Source organism: Quercus lobata, chromosome 3 (assembly GCF_001633185.2).
Source record: "Quercus lobata isolate SW786 chromosome 3, ValleyOak3.0 Primary Assembly, whole genome shotgun sequence".
NCBI classification, from domain to species: Eukaryota; Viridiplantae; Streptophyta; class Magnoliopsida; order Fagales; family Fagaceae; genus Quercus; species Quercus lobata.
Window position 1 is genome coordinate 43,926,397 of NC_044906.1, and position 24,880 is coordinate 43,951,276.

Consider the following 24,880-nt stretch of genomic DNA (forward strand, 5'->3'; position numbering starts at 1 on the left):
ATCATGAGACAGGTTTTAGAAGGCTTGGTCTATCTACATGAACAGGGTGTGATCCATCGGGATATTAAGGGTGCAAACATATTGACAACGAAGGAGGTAAATTCCTGGCATTGTTTCTAGTCCTATATTATATTTGATCTTCTAAATATGAATTTAGAAGCAGTTTAATAGCTATGGTTGCCTCATCTTATTGCATCCAGTGCAAAGTTTACAATTGACATAGTTTAGAAGGATTTTTTAATGCTTATTAAATCATTTTCCACCTTATGCTTAAAGTATTATAGTCTCTGGAAAAAACTCATTAGCACAAAAAAATGATTGATGTAGCTTGCCAAAGGATCAAAGTTTTGACAGCATGAAAAAGCTCCTTGGGGTGTATCAAAAGATTTTACATTTAATGTGCATAATATCTTTATTAATTTATTCATTGTTGAAGTGCTGTTTTGAAGTTCAATGTGCCTTTTGTTCTCTAGACAAATCACATGGTGAAAATTTTTCTGTTATTCCCTAACTTGGTTTGCAATATGTTTTGGAGATATTGCCAATCTGCTATAGCTCAAACTGCACTTCCTCTCCCTGTTAGGACAGAGTTGAGGGTGAGGTTGTGGATTCAAAACTCATTGGTTTGTGGGTAACATACTGATAGAAAATAAAATCTTGTGGGTCAGTTTAGAAGAGTAATTCAAATGGTCCAATGTTGATGGTTTTGAGGCTAGAGAATTATCTTAAAAGTTGGTGGACCACCGCGAATTGGATGATGTGAGAGTAGATCAATTTTTAAGTGGGGAAATGAACTGTTGCAATGGGGAATGTGTGTGTTTTTGTCTACATCCCTATGGTTTGGGTTTAGTTTAAACTGCCCTTGATTTGCCGGTAGGCTTGTGTCAAATGGTGTTATATGTGTAAGAAAGCTAGGGAGACTATGGATCAGTTGTTCCTTCATTGTGCGTATGCTAGCGAGCTTTGGTCATTGATATCCTGTCTATTTGGCGTTCAACGGGTTATACCTCATAATCTAACTGCAGTTCTAGCTTGCTGGAAGGGGAGCTTTTTTAGGTGAGGCCTTCGTACGGTTTGATGTGCAGTGCCCTTGTGTGTTCTGGTTGGTGTGGAGTGTAAGCAAAGAGCATTTGAGGGGCCAAGTGTTTTTTAACGGACCTGAAACTGTTCTTGCTGCATATTTTATATGAGTTAGCGACTGTTCTATCCATTCATTCATTTCTTCTTTGCTTACCTTCATTGGTAGTTGTAACTTTTCATGATTTTTACTATTTCAGTATATCACTTGTGTACTGAATTTCCTCTTTTTAATAAAGTTTTTTATTAATAAAAAATGTCAGTTGCCTTGGGTAACTATAATGTTGCTTCTTGACTCTACTAGGTAGGATCTGTGTTGTTTATCTTGCTGATTCATTTGGCTTTCCGAGAAGTCCTGTCCACTAGACCCACACAATCAACTTTCCAATCCTTGCTGCAGCCTGTCAGATTGGCCATAGCAAAACGTCAAGCCCCATTTTGTTTTCTAGTGAAATTTAGGAGTATCATGCTAATGTTCTTTATGATTTTGGTATAACTTTAGGTATTGTAGATGTATCTGTCGTGATGGGCCAAAGTGATACCAACAAACAAATTATCTACCTGACAGGTTCATGGAAAAAAATATGTTGGTTTGTTGTTGTAGAAAAATCAATTAAAAAGAGTCTAGATGCTTCACAATTTGTGATTTACACTGCCTGTGTACATGAGCATACTCTTTTTCATTTCAATACAAGTTTTATTTTATCAAAAAATGCTTTAGAAAGCATAGGTCACTAGTTCGAATTTCTCTTTCCCTGTCCCCTTGAGCCAAAATTCACTTCTTAAAAAAAAGTAGATATTCTTTTTCGCTAGATAATTATAGCATTAAAGTCATACCTAGCTATTGAAGACTGATAGGGCCAACAATCATTTTCTGAATTTATAGAGCACATACAATAGGAATAGTGTGAGTGGTAGTATAGTATGTATATTTTTTTTTGATGAGTAATAATAATGCAGGAGCATAACCAAAAGTTATTTCAATATTTCATTTTAGATTTTCAGTGGATAGTTTCAGATTGTAACATAGTTATTTGTTTAGTTTGGATTGGTATTTGAGTTTGGTTAGGATTAGTAGTTTATCATTATCATTTGTTTAGGATTATTGGATTAGTATTTGAGATTGTTTAGGATTATCAGATTAGTATTTGAAATTGTTTAGGATTTGTTTAGGAGAGTTTATCCTTATCTTTTTAATTCCTGGAAGCTGCATATAAAGCTCCAGATGATTTCTTTGTAGGAGATTATTATTATTATTGAGATTATTTGCAGAGATTGCATAGTATTTTTTTAGTGGTAATTCCAAACACCTTAGGTGGGAAGCCTAAGGTTCTTCGGTAGGACTAATCTAGGTGGGAAGCCTAGGTTGTCCTACATCAACTTGGTATCAGAGCCAGGTTCGATCTATCAAAATTTCAGCGACCCAAAACCTGTCATTCTTTCAACCACTGTCAATCCAACATCATTGTGAACTCCTTTCAAGCCAAACAGGAAACATCCAGCCACTTTGATCAACTCTACTGCCCAACCAGCAGTACAACCCATGATCATCAACACTCCAAGCATGTCTCACAAGATCTTTGCAAATTACCACCAATCAAGCCATATTTGCTTAGAAACAAAGAACCGAAATTCCACCACAACCCCAGCCCATTAGATCAAGAGAAAGAGAGTTTGAAAGTCAACAAGCAGCCACCGATGTCACTATTGGAGCAACGCCACCGAGATTTGCCATCACTGATCTCTTCATGCCGCTTCACGAAGCTCGGAGTTCTGCCACCAGCCACCGAGATCTGACTTACAAGTTTCGATGTCCACCTTCGAGCGCCACCACTAGCCATTGCCAATGAGTTCATGCTGCCTCTGCTTTGAGGAACCTAGCGAAGCTTTCGTGACTGCTCTCTCTGAAGTTTCTTCTTTCATAGTTTACTCTGAACTTCTTTCTTTAGTTTCGGTGTTTTAATGTTTGACGTGCTACTGTATGGTAGGTTTTAGTTTTATATTCTAGTTCTTTCTTTATTGTATTGCCAAAAAAAAAAAAAAAAGTCTAAGGTAGAAAAGTTCCGGCAGACACTAGAGTTCACTTACAAGCCATGCTCATCAAGCCCCACATAATGATCAGTACAGAGCACCAGCCAAAGCCCAGATTACCAAGCCCATGTTCATTTTAGATTGTTGAAAGTCTATTCCCATGAATCATGGTAGTCTTAGAAGCACCAATATTTGATGGACGTCCAGGTCCATGGACCTTCATTATTTGGTTAGCTGAAATGGATCAATTCTTTGATCAAATATGTCTGCCAGATGCTAATAAGGCTAGGTTTTCCAAGTTGAAATTGAGAAGTAGAGCTAGAGACTTTTGGCTTAGTATTGAGAATAATCTCAAAGGAAGGAGCAAGCCTGCCATAACTGATTGGAATGAAACGAAACAAATACTTAGAGAGAAATATGTTCCCCAATGCTATCAAGAGACAATTGACAATTTAAGGAAAAGAAAGGTTTGCATTTTGGATTGGTGTTATATGTGCAAGTGTAACAGTGAAACCATTAACCGTCTATTCCTTCATTGTCCGGTTGCTCTGGAGTTGTGGGATATGGTTTTTGGTTTATTTGGAGTTTGTTGGGTTATGCCAATGTTTGTTGTTGAGCTTTTTGCTTGCTGGCAAGGTCAATTTGGTCGCCATCACAATGGAGATATATGGATGGTTGTCCCTCATTGTTTGATGTGGTGTATTTGGAAGGAAAGAAATAGTAGGTATTTTGAAGACAATGAGGGCCCGTTTGGTACATGTGTTTAAAAACTGAAAATTGTTGTTTGAAAATATTTGTGGAAATACGTGTGGGTGAAAAAGTGTGTGGAAATGCTTGAAATACTGTTTAAAAACTAAAAATGGTTGTTTGGAAACACAAACCAAACACCCCCTGAGCGTTCTATGCCTGGTTTCATGCTTCTTTTTTTTAGAACCTTACTGGATTGGTTCTCAGTATGGAGAAACCATCATTTTTCTTCTTTTTTGGATTTTCTTGATTTATGTAATTTATGTATTTGATATGTACACCCCTGTATACTTCCTGTGTACTTGGGTATCTCTCTCTTTTCGTTATCAATAAATCCTTATTACTTATCAAAAAAAAAAAAAAAATGCTATCAAGAGAACTATCAACCTCAATCCTCGCATGAGAATTTTCTACACCACAGAGACAATACTCAGCAAGAAAACTCCTCATCCTTCTGTCAAGAACTCACTGCCATAGCTCAAGACTTAAGAAAAATAATGGTTTTGCTAGACTCTTCTACTCAGAAAAAGGATGCTCAGGTTCCACCAAAGACTAATGTTGAAATAGAGGTACAAATGCCAATAGATGATGTTTCAACATTCATGTAGCAAGAAGAACCTATTATAGAGTCTACACAAGAAGAGAAATTTCAACAAGTGAGTGAAGATTTAGAGGGTGCACTTGATGTGGAGGTTGATTTTGATGAAAGTAGTATTGAGCCCTTCATGATCCATGAGGTTGATGAACATCTACAGGTTGTTGAAGTCCAAAAGGTTGATACTATGATTCAAGATAAAATTGTGCCTGTTCAACACATTGATTTTGTGTTTCCAGAGGAGTTCTATGGTGTCATGGAATTGAAGGTTATTCTACTCTCAATGCTTCCTAGGGTGATTTTTGATCTGAAGGAAGTATTAAGCACCAAAGTCTTAATTCTTCATCACTACAAAACTCGAGGTTGAGTTTTCTTAAACTAGGGGAGTATAATGCAGGGGCATAACTAAAAGTTATTTCAATATTTCATTTTAGATTTTTAGTGGATAATTTTAGATTGTAACATAGTTATTTGTTTAGTTTGGATTGGTATTTGAGTTTGGTTAGGATTCGTAGTTTATCATTATCATTTGTTTAGGATTGTTGGATTATTATTTGAGATTGTTTAGGATTATCAGATTAGTATATGAAATTGTTTAGGAATTGTTTAGGAGAGTTTATCCTTATCTTTGTGATTCCTGGAAGCTGCATACTGATGATTTCTTTTGTAGGACAGACTTTTATTATTATTATTGAGATTATTTGCAGAGATTGCATAGAATTTGTTTGGTGGTGATTACAAACACCTTAGGTGGGAAGCCTAGGTTGTCCTACATCAAATAAACTTCATTGAATAAAATGCAAGAAAATACAAAGGGAAAAGGCACTTAGGCAATGTGCTAGAAGCTACAAAAGAAAACACCAAGTAACATCGAAAGTACAAAAATCAAGCATATCAGGCAAAGAAATGAAAGTGAAAACCCCCGAAGTGTTGGGGAGATAACACCTTGGGGAGCCTCCTACTGAGTAGTTAATATTAACTACTCCTTCTTAACATTCTTATTCAATGTGGGATTTCACTCACTTTTTGTTCCCAACAATCTTCCCTCACGTGTGAGTCTTTACCCTTCTGTGGGGTTTGACCTAGTCCTACATGCTCCCCCTTGCCTTATGGGCTTTTTCCATCACCAACACATTATTCATGGGCCTTTCATACACCATCCATGGGTGTCAACCTTGCATGTTCACCCGTGGGAACCGGCCCCCACATTCTTGTCCATTGGAACCACATGCTTCATGGTGATCTAGCATCATTGTCAATACTCCTTTTTGGGTCTTTCTCCATGATCATTTGTGTGGGCCCTTTAGGCTTGCTCTATCCCCGCTATGGAAGGGACATTGAACACCTCGTCACCTTTATCACACAACTTTCTTTGTAGGGCCTATTTTTGGGATCATTTGTGTGGGCCTTTAAGGCTTGCTCTATCCCCACTAGGAAAGGGACCCTAAACACCTTGCCACCTTCGTCGCACACCATATTAAGCTCTAATACCATTTGTTGGGGAGATAACACCTTCGGGAGTAGTTAATATAACATATAGGGACACCACCTAATCCAAAAGACTTAAGCCTATGAGTTTGTTCTCAATTATGTTATATTAACCACTCTCTCTTGACATTCTTATTCAATGTGGGACTTCACTCACGTGTATTCCCAACACGAAGCATTTGCCCAATCAAGCAAAGTTCGAAAGAAGAGAAGCTTCAGCTTATGAATTGATCTTTCATTCCCTTCAAAGGACTTGTATTCCTTTCCCTCCAAATGACCCACATAAGACAATGAGGGATCATTCTCCAAAGCACCTTAGTTCTGACTCCGTTAAACTTGCTATAAGTTCCACAATACTATGCGACATGACCCAATGAACCCCAAATATTGTACACACCATATTCTACAACTCTTGAGCTACTGGGCAATGTAGGATTAAGTGGTCAATGGTCTCCCCATTCCTCTTGTGTTTGCAACACTAATCCAACACAACCATTGCTTTCTACCTCCTTAAATTATCAGTGTTTAATATTTTCCCCAAACCTTTGTAGGAACTTTTGGTTTCCATGGGAAAAGAACAAGGTTTATGGGTTGTAAGGTCCTATAAAAGACCAAACATCAAAAACACCCCTAGGAGAGAGTTTCTAAAACTGATTTATCTGCCCCACTCCTCCAAGATCCAGAATATATGAGGTCTATAAAGGTGGCAACCAATTCTAACTCCCAATCTTGAACCGGTCGAGTAAAACTGATTTTATAATGGTAGTTTGCCCTTGAGGACGATAACAACTCAGCCACTGAAGTGTCCTTTTTACTGGCAAAATTGTATAGTTTTGGGAAGTTTATTTCCAAGGGAAGTCCCTCACACCAAGGATCATGCCAAAACTTAATACAAGAACCATCCCACACCTAATAGGATAAAAGCCTTCCACCCCTTCCTGATATATTTCCATAGACCAACCCCATAAGGCCCCTGCACACTACAAGAACACCAACCCACCCCGTTCCCCCCCACATGCTACTTGATGTAGATTGGTTAAGGAAGAATAAAATATTTTAATATTTTATGTTGTTTTTTCTTTACTAGTGGAATTAGGATTTATTTGCTTTTACAAGTTCAATTAAAATCCTTTTTCTAGTTGAATTAGGATTTTAATGTTTTTCTTTTCCTAGTTAAATAGTTTTTCTTTTCTAAGTAGGGTTATTATTTCTTTTCCTAAAAAGAGTAGGAGAAATTCTATTCCTATAAATGCTCTTTATAGAAGGGTTGATTATTGTTATTATGCGTTTATTAATAAAAGTTTGCTAGAGAGGTTTTTTCTATTATTTTGCCTACTAGCCTAGTGTTTTTGTAGAACTTAGGTTTCGTGGAAGAGTTGTAATAATTGTGTGTTATAGATTTTGCTTCTACACGCCCATGTTGCATCAGTTGGTATCAAAGCAAGGCTAGGTTCCTACCATGGCACAAAGAGGAGCATGTGGGGGAATACCTATTGCCATAGATGATGTGTATGAACGCGATGAGGTTGCATGTGATGCACAATTAGAGGCGTTCTTTCAATGAACAAAGGAGTGGTTTGATGCACTTTCAAAGCAACTCACCGCCTTAGCTGTTGAAAACCGACCTCAAAACTGCCATCCAAATCCACGTTATGTGGAGGAGGAGTATTTTGATGTTGAGGAGGAGGACTACGATATCAAAAAGGAGGATGAATACATTGTTAGAGTTTGTGTAGTAAATTGGGATTCTCCACCAATTTAAGATGACTATCTTGAAGATTATAGTCAAGGAGACAAGATTGAGCTTGATGAAAATAAAGTCATATACATATGAGGTGAGCTTATAACTCACACCGTTGATGAGACTCACACCGTTGATGAGACTTTCAACATTAAAAAACAAGAGATTATTGATTTTATTGATTACAATCATATGTTGGTACGATTGGTTTGTTCAACAAATAGACGAGTTCTTTATTGATAAACGAAGTGTCAATCTACTAAAGTTTGAACTTGAACACATTAAACACTATGATTTCATTGGGGTTGATGAGCTTCTCAACAAAAATTTTCCTGATAGTATATTTAATATTATTTTGGAAAGATTAATGGAAAACTTTATTGATCTCTTCTGGGAGGATTTTATTGAACAAGAATTGATAGAGGTCAACAAGAGGCGTGAACAAGTGATTTTAAGTAATTTTTGCGGAGGAGGCAATATGAAGTTTATGGATGTGTGCATGGATTCTTTTTTAGTACTTGCTTCATATATTCCATCGCAGCAAAAGAGGTGAAGAATAAAAATTCGTACATCAAGATTTATTATGAGTGAGAAAAGATTGATAAGTAGCATATTGATTCGTCTTGTCTTGCACAGAAGAATGGGATGGAGAGGATTATTCGGGGTTCCAATTGATCGTGGAAGATTGCCACAAAACTCGAGGACGAGTTTTCCCCAACCCCGAGAGAATGATGTAGATTGGTTAAGAAAGAATAAAATATTTTAATATTTTATGTTGTTTTTTCTTTCCTAGTGGAATTAGGATTTATTTGCTTTTACAAGTTCAATTAAAATCCTTTTTCTAGTTGAATTAGGATTTTAATTGTTTTTCTTTTCCTAGTTAAATTGTTTTTCCTTTCTCAAGTAGAAATAGGTTTATTATTTCTTTTCCTAAAAGGAGTAGGAGAAATCTTATTCCTATAAATACTCTTTATAGAGGGGTTGATTATTGTTATTATGCGTTTATTAATAAAAGTTTTCTAGAGAGGTTTTCTCTATTATTTTGCCTACTAGCCTAGTGTTCTTGTAAAACTTAGGTTTCGTGGAAGAGTTGTAGTAATTGTGTGTTATAGATTCTGCTTTTACATGCTCACGCTGCATCACTACTATATTTAGCTTCTATTAGCCTTCTCCAAAAGGCATTCATTTCCATCGCATAGTATGTATTATTCTTTTTCTTCATGAAATATGTCTCTTCTTTTTGTGTGTTTTTTGACAAATGCATAGCACTGAAATTCATTTTGATCAGTGAATAAATGCAAAATCTTATATATCTTTGAGTTATTGAGTTCTAGGTGTTTAACAGCCTTTTCCATGGTGTTCTGTTTATGCTCTAATTCAATGTTTTATAATAATATATTCCTGTGGTAGTGACTGTTAAGAACAGTTGGAGTGTTTTACTTATTCCCTGAATTGGTATAACTTTCATAAACCAGATTTCTGCTGTGTCAGTGCTACCTAATGGGAAAGTCTCAGAGATTATGCCTCTGTGGTCTTCAGAATGAAGTAATCTTTGGTGGTAGAAGCTTTAAGTGACTCATGTTATGCGAAGTTTTTCTGATACAGTGGCTGATAACAGTTTAGCTTGATAGTTAGCTAATTTTAAGAGATTTTTAGCTTGATACGTTTCTTAATGAGGGTAAATCCTGAGGTGCTTCAGTCTAATGTCATGTGTGTGCTCCTATAGCTATTATTATTAGTGCAATGTCATTCTGGCTTCATTAGCTTTATATGTTTTTTTTTCCAACTTTGTTTCGCCTATCTCTGGTTTCACTGTTCAATTCATAGTTTTTTTATCAGGGTCTGGAAAATTTCACTAATTCTATGAATTACATTAATCTATATGCTTTCAGGGTCTTGTGAAACTTGCTGATTTTGGTGTTGCAACTAAACTGACTGAGGCTGATGTTAATACACATTCTGTTGTTGGAACACCTTATTGGATGGCCCCGGAGGTACTTCTATAATATATTTTATTTGTAATTTTGTCAGCTTTTGTTTTTTCTAATGTGGTTTGAGCCCTGTGGGGAGTGACTGATACAAATTGTTGAATTGATGTTACAAGTGGTGACTTTGACTAGTTGATGAGTATTCATAGCCGACCCCCATTTAATTAGGATCAAGGCTAGGTTGAGTTGAGTTGTGCGTGTTTGTGTCCTTTATAATGTTTGTTCCTCGTAGTACACATTATTTCTTGTAAGAACTGATGTTGCAATTAATTTCTTTTCCTTTTATTTTTGTGCTAGTAAGGAGGAGATCTCATCTTTTATTTTTGTGCTAGTAAGGAGGAGATCTCATCTTGACGAAATTTGTGAATGTTTCAGGTGATTGAAATGTCAGGAGTTTGTGCTGCTTCTGACATTTGGAGTGTTGGCTGCACTGTGATTGAACTTCTTACATGTGTGCCTCCTTATTATGATCTACAGCCAATGCCGGCTCTCTTTCGTATTGTTCAGGTGTGCCCATCTGTCTTTATTTATGGTTATTTTCGTTATTATTAGGATGTGAGAGCATTCTGTATTGTGTGTGAATCCTACGGAGTTCTCTTTGCCAATTTTGTTTATTGTATATGTTACTTTAGACATCTCCAGTTATCCATTATTTTTACCATTTGCTGGAGAAGGCTCAGTTCCTAATCATGCTTTTACTGGTTGAATGCTATCACTCTAAGTACATTTCTTGTTTGTCATATTTTGTTTGTGAAATGTTTATTTATTTTATTATCTTCTTTACACTTTGGATAGCAACGCTGACAATTGATTTTCCTCACCTTTCTTTCAGGACGAGAATCCTCCTATACCTGATAGTCTATCTCCTGACATTACTGATTTTCTGCGTCAATGCTTTAAGAAGGTGTGGTTGAAGTTAACTTATTTAGTAAAAAAAAGGTTCTTGTGTATAACGTTATTATGACTGTTACCATCTAATTGTTGCTAATCTCTTCTCTTCCACTATATATTAAAATACTTATTTAGTGAAAATAAGTTTTTATTCATTTATTGGTAATTAGTAATGACACATGCTTCCAATGGGTCTTCCACCCACCACCTCATGCTCTACATTTCCCTTTTTCTTTTTTTCAAATTATTTTTAAACAAGAAAGTAATTACTGATTTTATGCATTTATTGGTAATTAGTAATTACACATGCTTCCAATGGGTCTTCCACCCACCACCTCATGCTCTACGTTACTTTTTTTTTTTTTTTTTTCAAATTCTTTTAATTATTTTTAAACAAGAAAGTAATTACTGAGTTTATGCGTCAATGCTTTAAGGTGTGATTGAAGTTAATTTATTTAGTAAAAAATGGTTCTTGTGTATAACTTATTATATGAATGTCACCATCTAATTGTTGCTAATCTCTTCTATTCCACTATAGATTAAAATACTTATTTAGTAGTTTTTTTAGATTTATTTTTTTATTGGTAATTTGTTTTTTGAGAAACCTTTTTTTATTGGTAATTATTCATGCCCCCGATGGGTTTTCCACCCACAACCTCATGCTCTACCTTACTTTTTTATTCAGATTCTTGTTAATTATTTTTAAACAAGAAAGTAGCATCAAATATTCCTGAAACTAATATTAGTTACTGGATTTATTGCTATATCCTTACCATTTCATATTGTACCTGTGTCCATATCAGTACTTTCTAGCTAGGGACTACATAAGTTTGCCACAGATTTGACTTCTTAACATTGAAGTCTTCCTTGGGAAGTTCTCAGTTGCTATTTATTCTGAAGCATTTATTTACTCAGTGAAACTACCATTTATTACCATGCATTAAGGATCTGGAAATGCCAAAAAGGAAATTGTACTTGTTTTATTGCAAATATGTAATTAAGATCTCATTGTTGATAAAAAATGTCGCTTGTTTTTTTAATGTATAACCAGCCTGAGAATTATCTTTCTTGTAATCAATATGGTAGGGTGAAGCAGGATCTTTTTAGATTTCAGCATCGTAGATATGATATATCTTTATGATATATATTTGGCTATAGTATGATGTAGCATGACATAGGGTGGTTAGGACTCGTAGGATAAAATGTGTAAAATCAAGGCAATCAACCTGTGTTTTACAACCAATGGAACTGACAAGAAGCAACTATAGTTACTATACTCTCTTTGAAAAGTGTTATAGTTACTTGAGAACTTATTTTCTATATCTATATTTAGTTGAAATATCATAAATGGGCTATAGGACACCTCGAGCATTAGCATCTGGGGATGCAAAAAAGTGTCTATTATACATCCTCAAAACCTATTTTATCTATTTTACCATCCCATTTTACAATCCACCAAACATCCCAGTTTCTATTTTTATATGCAACTCATTAAAATAATATAAACTATACCCACAAATGATATAAACTATAGATTAAAGTATGTGTTTTTATTTTTATAACCCATGAATAGTAAGGTTGCATCTATACAACCTTACTATTCATAGTTGGCAAAATATTTTAGGTACCCATACTCAGGTAAAGCCCTCTTTTAGTGTCTTGGTAAAATAGCAACTAGGGGGGTTTTTACACCCAAAATATGCTAATGCTCTTATGCTATTAGATGGAGAATTCTAGTTATAAGCTGCAGAATATGGAAAGTGCATCGATTAAAGCAAGTTCTAAACAAATGAAGGCCACATAGAATAAGATCCATGGATCATATCTACAGTTCATGTCCAGAAAATTTTAAAACTACCTAATGTCTTTGAATTGAGATTAAAGGGAATTCAACTAAAATAAGTTAAGCATAAGACTAACACGATGAAACTTATGGATGGGAATCAGTTTTAACTTGGTCAGGCAATGAAGGATCTAACTTAGAACTTTAACAATCTTTTGTGGATTCTTTTGCCTCTATGCTTAATCCTTGAGCCTTTGATTTTCTAAATTACAGGATGGGCACCTCCCATGTAGCCCATCTATTTGGAATTTGGTTCCAGGCTGTTTAATGTGGACTATTTGAACTGAATGGAATCGGCGGTCTTTTGAGGATGAGGCGAAAACTGTGGTTCAGTTATTAGATTTATGCCAATGGACCCTCTTTGATTGGTCTCGGTGTTGGGGTTTCTCGGATTGTTCTACCCTTATGGATTTTCTTTCGTCTATTAAAATAGCTTAGTGGTTGCTTGTGTCTTTTTGTTTCTTTTGTCTTTGTTCACTATCGTGAACTCTTTGTATATTTCTTGCTATTCCTTTATTAATAATATTTTCTTCTTACTTATCAAAAAAAATTGATGCATTGAATTTTCCCTTTTATTTATTTATTTATTTTGATAAGTAAGAAAGACGTATATTAAAAAAGCTGCTTTATGCAAAAAGGGCACAAAGCAAACCAAAGATTACAAAAAAGAGAAAAGCGAAAGAACAAAGAAGAAAATTAATTATAAAGGAGAGAACTAAGGAACAAAGAGAGAGAATTACTAGATGTGAGTCTCCAAGCCCTAGACTAGTCAAAAAGGGAACCACTAAATGAAGCAAGCAATTGGTCATTGAATCTATCCATGTCTTCAAAAGTCTGCTAATTATGCTCCCTCCAAATACTCCACATTAAACGCAATGGAACTAAATTTCAAATTTTAGATGAGTGTTTCCCTAACCAATTCCACAAACCAAAAAGAAAATTTGCAATTGATCTTCGTAAAACCCACGAAATCCCAAAAGATCTAAAAACAAAGCTCCATAACCGATGAGCCTTCTCACAATGTAGTAGAAAATGGTCCACTATCTCCTTACAACAACGACACATAGCGCACTAGTCAACAAAATTGAAACCCCTACTCCGCAAATTATCACCTGTAAGAATTTAATCCCAAGCTAAAGTCTAAACAAAGAAAGAAACGCCGAGATGCCTTAACCTTCCAAATACCTTTTCAAGGAAAGACAAGGGAAGAAGACCTCGCAACTTACTATAAAACGAACGGATGTCAAAATCCCCATTCTTCGCCAACTTCCATCGCATATGATCTCCATCATCTGTTGAAGGTATATTGGATTCCAAGATCTTAAACTCTTCTTCCTCAAGACTCTTCTGGATTGGGTTGCAGTATTAGGCTTTTGTTCTTTTTCTTCATTCCATGGTTTCATGGACTTTTGTACTTTATGCACTTGATTTGTTTTTGTCCTTGATGTATACTTCCTGTATACTCAGGTGACACCCTTCTTCTTTTTAATATATTTTATTACTTATCAAAATGCTTTCCCTTTTATTTTTTATATGTTGGTAAGTTACACATGCACCTAGCGGGTCGTGAACCCATGAACTTACTCTTCATCACATCATTGTGGGAGGAGGAAGTGCTTTTTGATCTAGAGCTCATTGGCTTCTGGTTAGAGACTTGATCTTCTCATTCTCCATGTTCCTCAACCCTTTAACCAATTGGGCCTTCTTCAAGGATCCAAGAGGTCTAATACCTAAAACCGTCTTCCCCAAGGTCATAGGCTTCCTTATTGTTAATTCAATGATACTTAGTTATTACATTTTTCTGCTCATAGAAAGTTTCTCTTACTATCTTTGAGTATGTGTAGACTTGAATGTCAAGGGGGTGAGTAAGTAAATATTCCTATCTTTGATACATACAAAACTTTAATTTAAGAATGGTAAATGGAACTACCACCTAAACTTTAGAAGGTTAAATCAAGCTTTATTAGGGAAGTGGTTGTGGAGATAAGGAACTGAGGGAGGGTTACTTTGGCAAAAAGTCATTGAGGTGAAATATGGGAGCCATTGGGTGGATTGGTGTACTAAAGTTGTTTGGGGCCCTATGGTGTTCTTTTGAAGTCTGGGCCCTTATGGTGTTCTTTGGAAGTCTATAGGACGGGACTAAAGGTCTTTTTCCAGGTTCCTTCAGTTTGATTTGGATGATGGTACAAGAGTGAAGTTTTGGCATGATTTGTGGTGTGGTGATTCTCCACTTAAAGAGGCCTTTTTGGAGTTGTTCCGTATTAATCATGATAAAGATTCTTCCATAGTGGATCTTATGCAATTCTGTAATTTGTTTCTTCATTGGGATGTTCATTTCTCTACTAGTTCAAAGTTGGGAGTAGGAGCCTTTGTATGTTGTTATGGAATTAATTTATTCTACTTCTATGAGTGGAAGAGGGGAAGACAAACTTTGTTGGAGGCCAGGGGAGTGTCGTGGATTTGAGGTTGGAGGATGTTACTGTTTGTCGTCCATGTCTCATCTCATGTTGTTACCTTGGAAAATTATTTGGAGATCTAAGGTTCCTCCTAGGGTTGTGTTCTTTTCCTGGGCTGCAGCTTTAGGTAAGATCCTGCCTACAGATAATTCTTGGAAAATAGGCATTATTGTAGTAGACTGGTTTCCATAGTATATCCCCTTGTGTACTTGCAATCCTTTTTCTGTCAATAAAACTTTGTTACTTAACCAAAAAAAAAAAACTACGGACTGCATCTTTGGATAAGATCCTGCCTACAGATAATTTGCGGAAAATAGGCATTATTGTAGTAGACTGGTTTCCATAGTATATCCCCTAATAAAACTTTGTTAACAAAAAAAAAAAAAAAATTGCCACCTAAGTCTGAGACACCTTCTGCCTAGTCCCCACCCTCCTTAAATTTACTTTGGCTGGTCCAAACATACTCTCAAAACTGCAATTGTTCTGCTCTGTTGTTAATTTTTGTTGTGGTCTATGGACTGCTGAGATATATATGTGCAAACCGGAATACAATTAGTTGATTAGACTGAATGACTAGATGATGTGTGATTTATTGGTAAGTATGTTTTCTGACATTTAGTTACATATTTCAGGATGCTAGGCAAAGGCCTGATGCGAAAACACTGCTTTCTCATCCTTGGATACAAAATTCTAGGCGTGCCTTGCAATCTTCTCTCCGTCATAGTGGAACATTAAGGTAGAAGTTGTGAAGTTCATTTTATTTGGTGTCTTTGATGGAGCAAATCCTTGTATCATTCATGCATTTCTTGGCCATGTGATCAACAATATCACCTATAGTTCATTTTATTTTGTTAAAAGAGTTAGGATGGTTTAGTATCAATGGAAAATAAATAAGTTTTCATTTAAAATTACATGTTGATTACACGTGTGGACATAGGCCCCCACACAAAACATACTCGTTCTTGTACATACACATACAGAGTTATCCACTTATGAGACTTTTGGATGGGTGTTGTAGCTGTAATAATTGATATTGGTCTTATCTTTTAAATATTTCAATTGAAGTGTGATACACTGTATTTTATGTGTTGCCTGTGATGTTTAGGTAATTAATTTTTCTTATGGGTCAATTTATTTTAATTTCTGTAATTCTTCTATGCTTTTTTAATAAATATTAATATGGGTATCAATTTGTTTCTGTATAGATTTGGGTTTCTTTTAGATGGTATCAATTTGATTCTAGGGTTTTGAGACTCTTCTTGTGTAAAATGTAATGGGTATTGGTGGTGAATAAAGCTGATATTTGGAGGAATAAAATGTAATGTGGCTCCTAGTTGCTGCGGTTATTACTCTATTACGGTACCATGTGGTGTGATAGTTTTTATCTGTTCTATTACATTGGCAGTGCTACATGGAGATACTACAAACATATTAAAATGCTAATTACTCTGAGGCTTTGTGCTTGTATTCACCGCATGTGTTTGATTAGAATGCATCTCAGTTGTAGTTCAAAACTGTATAATTTTTTTTTTATTTTTTTATTTTTTTTTTTATAATTGAAAATTTTATTAGAAAAGGAAACATGAATGACACAAAACGATATGTGTGCAAACCCTTTTTGAAATTGTGTCTCTAACCTTGACAATGGTTTTCACACAATTAGAGTATAAATGATTAATCATGAGGACATTTAAGTATGTTTTAGTTAGTTCAACCGATAAAGTCTCTTGTCTTTGAATAAGGGAGCAGTTTGATGGGCTTAAGATTGGTGATCCATTATCCCCTTTGTTATTCATTATGGTGATGGAGGTTGTGAGTAGAGTGTTGAGAACTGAGGAGGGAGGTTTCATGGTTGGCTTTGATGTTGCTGATCTGTGTCTCTCATTCATTATTTGTGGATGATACAATCTTGATTTGTGATGCTAATCCTTAACAATTTCTTTATATTAGAATGATGTTGACTTGTTTTGAAGATGTGACAGGTCTTAAGATAAACCTATGAGTGACATAGTTCCTGTTGGTGAGGTTTGGAATATGTTAGAGCTTGCAGGTTTCCTTTGGTGTAAGATTGGGTGTCTGCTCCTTCAAGGCAACGTTGGCATGATCAGTATGGAATCCTCTTATAGAGAAGATGGAACGCAAATTATTAGGTGGGAAGAAACTGTATTTGTCTCAAAGGGGGTGGATAACGTTATTGAAGCGTACACCATCGTCTTTGCTTACATATTATCTCTCCTTGTTAGTGTGGCGAATAAGATTGAGAAATTGCAGAAAAACTTTCTTTGGGGTGGTATAGGTGAAGAGGTGAAACTTCATTTGGTGGGGTGGATTTGGTGTGCACTCCCAACTGCTAATGGCAGTTCGGAAATAGGAAGTTAGTAACATTTAACCATGCTTTGTTGGGTAAATGGTTATGGCCTTTTGGGATGAAGGAAAAGCAATTATGGAGGTGTGTAGTATCTGTGAAATATGGAGAAGGGTGAGAAGGTTGGTGCACGGAGGGTGTTTGATGAACTCATGGCTGTGGCTTGTGGTGAATTTAATCATTTAACTATTAAAATTTAATGCAAGTGTGGATAAAGGGACGAAATGTTTGACATTTTAAATTTTCAAGGGATGAAAATGGAAAATTAAAAGGTTTGAGACAAAATAGAACATTTATTATATTTCACGGGCAAAAAGAATGTTTTAACCCCACTCCCCCCTCTTTTTTTTCAACTGATGTAATGTTGTCAAGGCTCCTAGGTGGTTCACTATATTGTGGTAGTTTGTCTGGTGACTTGTTGACCTAGCATTGGAATAATTTTTATACATTGATATGTGGCTCATTGGTTATGCTGAAAGCATTGTGGGCAGAAGAGTTTAAAATCTTAGCATTTGACCAATTGCTGGCTGAAAATGATACCAAGGTGAGAACCTGGTAGGTGTGGTTTGTTCTTAGTTCCTATGATTGTCCTTCCCACTTGTGGAGTCTAGTAATGGTTTCATGTCAAATGATGACATTGTGGTGTAGTGTTTACAGGGTTTACCTGCTTTGTCGCAGATGTTTGCATGCCCGCCCACGGTGCACCTTTTTTGTGTGAGGACTTGGTATATGGCATAGTTTTCCTTATTACCTGTTATGAGTTAGTATAATGTTTGGGGCAGAATTGTAAGTCTCCTACTATACCCATATATATAAATAATATGTGTTAGGGTTATAAACCTCGGAAGCACCTGGGTGCGGCAATCTGGTTGCCACACCAGTGTCAGACTCTTGGGGACGATGCATGTTGCGTGCGACGCGGCTGCATGCGCATCCCCATGAATTAATTTTTTTATTTTTTATTTTTACAGCAAACAGCCTCTTGGGGACGATGCATATCTCTCCTTTTGCTGGGTCACAACTCACAAACAGCCTTTCTCATTCTTTGATTGCTATATTGCTCTAGCATAGAGAAGGTGAATTTTTTTTTTTTTTGATAAGTAATAAGATATATTGATATAAAGGGGACACCCTAGTGCACAGGGAGTGTACAAGGGAAAAGAAATCAAATACAAAAATTGCAAGAGTCTAGGAAATCAATAAAAGAGGGGAAAGATTTATCTTGCAAAGCAAACAACCAATCCTTTAAAGTTCTAAAAAAGAGAAGCTTGAGGTCAGGAATAGATTTCTCAGTATCTTCAAAACATCTACTATTCCTCTCCCTCCAAAGACACCACAATAAGCAATGAGGAATGATAGACCAAATATAACCATTTCGATGACGACCAAAGCTGCCTTGCCAACACCATAACAACCCCAGAATAGAGTGCGGCATAACCCAAGAAACTCCAAAAAGGCCCAAAACCATAGACCATAGATCCAAAGCAAAAGGACAATGAAGAAATAGATGGTCAACCGATTCACCATTTCTCTTACACATGTAGCACCAATCTAGAATCCACACCTTCCTTTTACGTAAATTATCAATCGTCAAGCATTTCCCTAAACCAGTAGTCCAAACAAAGAAAGCTACTCTAGAGGGAATCTTTTGCTTCCAAATACTTTTCCAAGGAAACCCAAAGGAAGCGGTGCCAGCTAAAATTCTATAATAATCACTAACCAAGAAACCCTTAACTTTGTTAGGAATCCAACACATTTTATCCTCACCTCGCCCCCTTATATGCGAACCATAAATAATTGCCATGAAGTCGGACATAGCCTCTAGATCCCAAGCATGCACACTCCTAATGAATCTCACATCCCAAAAGAGGACACCATTAGCGGACATCATAAGCTCAGCCACACTGGCATCCTTATTCCTGCAAAATCTGAACAAGTCTGGATATCTAATAGCAAGAGAAGTCTCTCCACACCACCGGTCTTGCCAAAACTTCACTCTAGACCCATCACCAATATCGTACAGAATATGGCGAGAGAAAGAAGGCCATCCCTGACTGATATTTTTCCATAAACCAACACCATAAGGGCCAATCACAGCTCTAGAAAACCAGCCCCCCCACATACATCCATACTTTGTCTTGATCACTTGCCTCTAAAGGCCATCTTCCTCAACCCCAAATCTCCAAAGCCACTTCCCAAGTGAAGCTTCATTGAAAAGTCTTATCTTCCTTATCCCTAAGCTACCCGAAGAAATAGGAGAACAAACAGTAGCCCATTTAACCAAATGAATTTTAGGATCATCTCCGAGACTGCCCCACAAGAAATTCCGCTGGAGCTTCTCAATTCGTTTAGCCACACTAGCAGGAATAGGAAATAAAGAAAGAAAATAAGTGGGTAAATTAGATAGGGTGCTTTTGATAAGGGTGACTCTACCTCCCTTGGATAAGTATAAACGTTTCCAACCCGCCAATCTCCTCTCCATTTTCTCTAGAATAGGATTCCATATAGACTTATCCTTGAATTTAGCACCCAAAGGAAGACCTAGATATTTCATTGGGAGAGAGCCCTACTTGCAGCCAAGAACAACCAAGAAAGGGTCAAAATTATTGACTACCCCAACCGGAACCAATTCTGACTTTCCCAGGTTGATCTTTAGGCTAGACACCGCCTCAAACCAAATAAGAATCATGCGAAGGATCAAAATCTGATCTAAATCAGCCTTACAGAAAATTAGCGTGTCATCTGCAAAAAAGAGATGAGACACCGCCATGGATCTTCCCTCCAAGTTACCCACACTGAAACCCGACATGCGACCTTCAAGAACTGCTTTGTCCAACATTCGACCAAGAGCTTCCATCACCATAACAAACAATAAAGGAGACAACGGATCACCTTGCCTCAAGCCTCTGGTGCTACCAAAAAAACCACAAGCAGAGCCATTGATCAAGATGGAGAAGCGGATAGTAGAAAGACAAAAGAGAATCCATTGTCTCCATTTGGCAGAGAATCCACTTCTTTCTAACATCTGCAGCAGAAAATTCCAGTTTACATGGTCAAAAGCCTTCTCAACATCTAGCTTACAAATCAGCCCCAACACCCCAGACTTCAATCTACTGTCAAGGCATTCATTAGCAATAAGAACAGGGTCAAGGATCTGTCTGTCCCTCACAAAAGCATTCTGAGATGCTGAGATTATATCCCCCATCACCAAGCGGAGACGATTAGCCAAAACTTTCGCAATAATTTTATAAACCCCCCCAACCAAGCTAATGGGCCGAAAATCTCTAATCTCATTAGCTGCATGTTTTTTAGGAATGAGAGTAACAAAAGTTGTGTTTAAACTTTTCTCAAACTGACCATTGGCAAAAAAATGATGAAATACAGCCATAAGATCAGGCTTAACAATCCCCCAGCAAGCTTGGAAGAAAGCCATAGGGAAGCCATCAAGGCCAGGGGATTTATCACCATGAAAACTTTGAATAACGTCAAAGATTTATGCCTCTTCAAAAGGCGTCTCTAACCAAACCGCATTCTCACCAGATATCATTGGAAAAACCAACGAATCCAGAAACGGCTGCTCAACCTGCTGCTTAGAGTACAGATTCATGAAGAAATGAGAAATGTAGTCTGCAATTATACCCTGATCCAATGACAAAGTACCATTAACCATAAGGCTTTCAATGCCATTATTTTTCCTGTTGGAATTAGCCATTCTATGAAAGAATCTGGTATTGGCATCCCCTTCTTTCAAATGCAATACCCTAGACTTTTGTCTCCAACTAGTCTCTTCCATAAGAGTCAACTTTTCAATATCTGAACGAAGATTAGTTTGAGCTAACTTCTCCTCAGCAGATAGACTATGAATCTCCTCTTTAGCATCCAAATCAATCAACTTACTCCAAAGGGCCTGTTTCTTAAAGGTGACATTGCCAAACTCAGTTTCATTCCACTTTTTTAAGTCCGACTTCAATGCAGCCAACTTCTTAGCAAGAATAAAACTAGGGGTTCCATGGAACAAATAGGAAGCCCACCACTCCTTCACTTTGTCTACAAAGTTATCCACCCTCAACCACATATTTTCAAAACGGAAAGGAATTCTACCTCTTCGCTGACACCCGCTCTCCAACGAAATAGGAAAGTGGTCAGAAAGAACTCTAGGCATCCTTTTTTGGGTGAACTGAGAGAAGTGATCTGCCAAAAGAGGGGAGAAAAGGAATCGGTCTAGCCTAGAAGCTGAGGAAGTATTGGACCAGGTATAAAGGCCCCCTTCCATATGAATATCCAACAATCCATGCAAAGAAACAAAGTCAGAAAATCCATACATAGCCCTGGAGAAGCTAGCAGCCCCCAAACGCTCAGAAGGGAAGCGGATAATATTAAAGTCCCCTCCAAGGCACCAAGGCAAATCCCACCAACTGATCAGCCCGGTTAGTTCCTCCCACATCAACCTACGCCTATTGTTCAAATTTGGCCCATATACACCTGAGAAAGCCCACTCAAATTGGTCGCCTACATTTTTAAACTTGCATGAAGAGAATAAGAGGAGAAGAGATTACTAAGAATCACAGTCTAATGAGGAAAGAGAGGAGACTGAAAGTTTGAACTTTGAATAAGAGTAAATGGTCTTTCGCACGTGTAGGAGCTATGAAATGACATAAAGTGCTAAAGGAACCTTCATGGAAGGTTCTTTGTTTACAATTACCCAAAATGGTAGTTGTATTTACAAAAAAACCATAAAGAAATATTTTTTTGCTCACAATTTCACTCTATTTGAGTTCTTTTATTTATTTTATTTTTTTATTTTTTTATTATTAAAAAAAACTATACATATTAATTTATAGTATTACAGTAATAATACATTAATATTTATTTAGTATAATATAAAAAATACTTAACAATATATAGAAAATAAAAATAAAAATATATTTAATAATTAATTAATAAATGTATTCTGCCGCACTTGTGTCTTACTTTTTCAAAAATTGTTGTGTCGTCACGCCGCGCTACACCATACCTGCACCCGAATCCGCACTTGTGCTTCCTAGTTATTAACTAATAAACCCTAAAACACTTTTTCATCCAAAAAAAATGGTATTAGAGTCCTTAGTCTGCTGTTAACCCCACCGACCACAACCCACCTCTTTTCTGCTGCCAGCCACCTTCATTGTTGACAATGATCACCATTACAAGCTCCAACAACCAGACCGAGCCTCGATTCTCCTCCTTAGCTCCGGCGATTCAGTCACAGTTCAGGTCACCGCCTCCCTCCGGTGACACATGTTAGCCACAAGCCATTGCTTCTACCTTGCGCCGCTGCCGGATTCTTTAGTTTAGGGTTCTGATCTGGTTTGTTAGGTTTTTCTCTGGTGTATTTCTTTGGCCAATAATGATTTTATTAGTTTTTGTTCCTTTGTTGGTTGCTATCAATAGTTGTGTTTGTTGTTGTTGTTGGTTCTCGGTGTTCTCAATGGTTGCTGTTGTTGTTGAGTATTGGTTTGATTGTTGATGACTCTGGGATGTTAGACTTATTTGGTGGTTGAGTTTGTTTAATTGTGGTTGTTGATTCATGGTTTTAGTTGCTCTCCATGGGTCCATTGGCTTATTGTTATCCGTTAATTGGTTCTTTCATACAAGTTTTTATTGTTATGGATTTGAAAGGTGGTGTTTAGCCTCATTTTATTTTATGTCTTGATATGCTTTCAATTACATCCATTTGCCTTGATGGGAGTAATTATGCACAATGAATATCTTCTTGGTAGAAAGAAGTTTGATTATGTGGTTAGTGACCCCCTTGTGTCTATGGATTCTAAATATGCTGATTAGAGAGAGGAAAATGCACAAATTAGGAGTTGCTTATGGAATAGCATGAAGTCTAAGATTACTTGCAGTTTGGTTTTCTTACCAATTGTTAAACTTGCGTGGGAACAAGCCATGGAATTGTACTCTAGCATCTTCATCAAACTTATTTCTCCCAAACTCTTAGAGCATTCACATATGAGGATGTAAAAAAAGACCTATATTATATCTTCAAATACTACTTTATCTATTTTACCAACTCATTTAACAATATACCCAACATCCCAGTTATTATTTTTACATACAACTCAATAAAATAATATAAACTACCTAATAAAATAAATATAAAACTAACCTCTCTCTCTCCTCTCCCAACTTTCTTCTATCTCTTCCTCTGTCTCTCTCTTTCTCAACCACCCATCACACAAACCCAAACCTAGAACAACCTTCCACCACCACCATTTATTTATCGTCTCTCTCTCTTCCCCTCTCTTACTCTTTGTTACTACCTCTTCCTTTGAAACAAACCAATCAGGGCAACATCTGGCAAGCCTACACCCAAACTGGCAAGCAACCCACTATTGCCAAGCAACCCAAACACACCACTGATGAGACATGGAGACAGATGAGAGATGAGAAAGGAGATATTTTATCTTTATTTGGGAAAAGAGAATAAAATATTATAAAATTTTTTACATCCTAAGCTATAGTGGGTTGTATATATAAGAGGCCACTGTTCACGGTTACTAAAATGTTTTAGCAATAGCAACCCGGTTAAACTAGGTTTTGAGCATGTGAGGATGTAAAATAGCATTTTGGAGGTTTTACAGCCCCAATGCTACTACTCTTAATGATTTCTCTTTAGAAGACTATTATAACAAGTTTAAAGGTGAAGAACTCAATATTTACTAACCAATTTCCTTTGATATTAAACCTATGAAGAAATAGAGAGATTACATGCATGTTGCTCGCTTCCTCTGGCTTACCTAGAAATTTGGATTTGGTAAAATCACAAATTTTGGCTAGTGAGGACATTTCTTCATTGAGTGAAGTTTTTGGTAGACTTAGACATGCCACATTATTTGACTCTAGTATTGCTCAATTACCTTACCCTAGTATTGCTACATTACCTTTCGATGATAAATATGCTTTTGCCACTTCTATGGGGAGTAGTAGAGGTGGTTGTGGAGACTGAGGCCATGGGGTCAAGGCTGTAGAGGTCGTGAGCAAGGGGAAGGGGGTCGTGGTGGAGGACGTGGCCCACGCAAGTGCATTTATTGTCATGGTGAGAATCATACGGTAGATTTTTGTTGGCAGTTGTGGGGTAAACCCTCATCTCATCAACATCCAGAGTAATTTCTGTCCCTGAGGAAGAGTACAATCGCCTCTTTTTTATGCGTTCTAATTATGTTGGGTTTGTCTCTACAACTACTTTGGCTTAACAAGGTACTTCCATTGCTTGTCTTGCTACTCAGTAACCTTAGGTCATTGACTCAGGTGCTATATGACTGGTACCTCAGGTTTACTCTCTAACCTTGAGCATTCTAGTAATCTTTCCAATGTTACTTTGGCTGATGGCTTAGCCACTAAAGTCTTTGGTTTGGGCACTGTCAATCTTAGTCCTAATCTCTCTTTTGTCTGTTTTATATATTCCTGGCTTCCCTTTTAGTCTTTCATCGATTAGTAAGCTTGCTAAAATTTTGAATTGCGTTGCCATTTTTTTATCAACTCACTGTATCTTTTAGGATCTCAAGATGGGGAAGATTCTTGGTGGAGGGCATAAGGCCGGTGGAATCTATAACCTGGATTAGTGTGGTTGTTCCAGTTTGGTGGCTTCTCACTTTTCTATCTCACCTCTTCAG

At 36.8% G+C, this 24,880-nt stretch overlaps 1 protein-coding gene across 1 annotated transcript in view; it reads left to right on the forward strand.

Annotated features, from left to right (window-relative positions):
- Positions 1-24,880, forward strand: part of LOC115981871 (MAP3K epsilon protein kinase 1-like) — a 60,222-nt gene that overhangs the window by 10,836 nt on the left and 24,506 nt on the right. Inside the window, exons 6-10 of the mRNA XM_031104287.1 lie at positions 13-96; positions 9,572-9,673; positions 10,043-10,174; positions 10,500-10,571; positions 15,490-15,593. Coding sequence (XP_030960147.1) covers positions 13-96; positions 9,572-9,673; positions 10,043-10,174; positions 10,500-10,571; positions 15,490-15,593 — 494 coding nt within the window. The remainder of the gene's footprint in view (positions 1-12; positions 97-9,571; positions 9,674-10,042; positions 10,175-10,499; positions 10,572-15,489; positions 15,594-24,880) is intronic.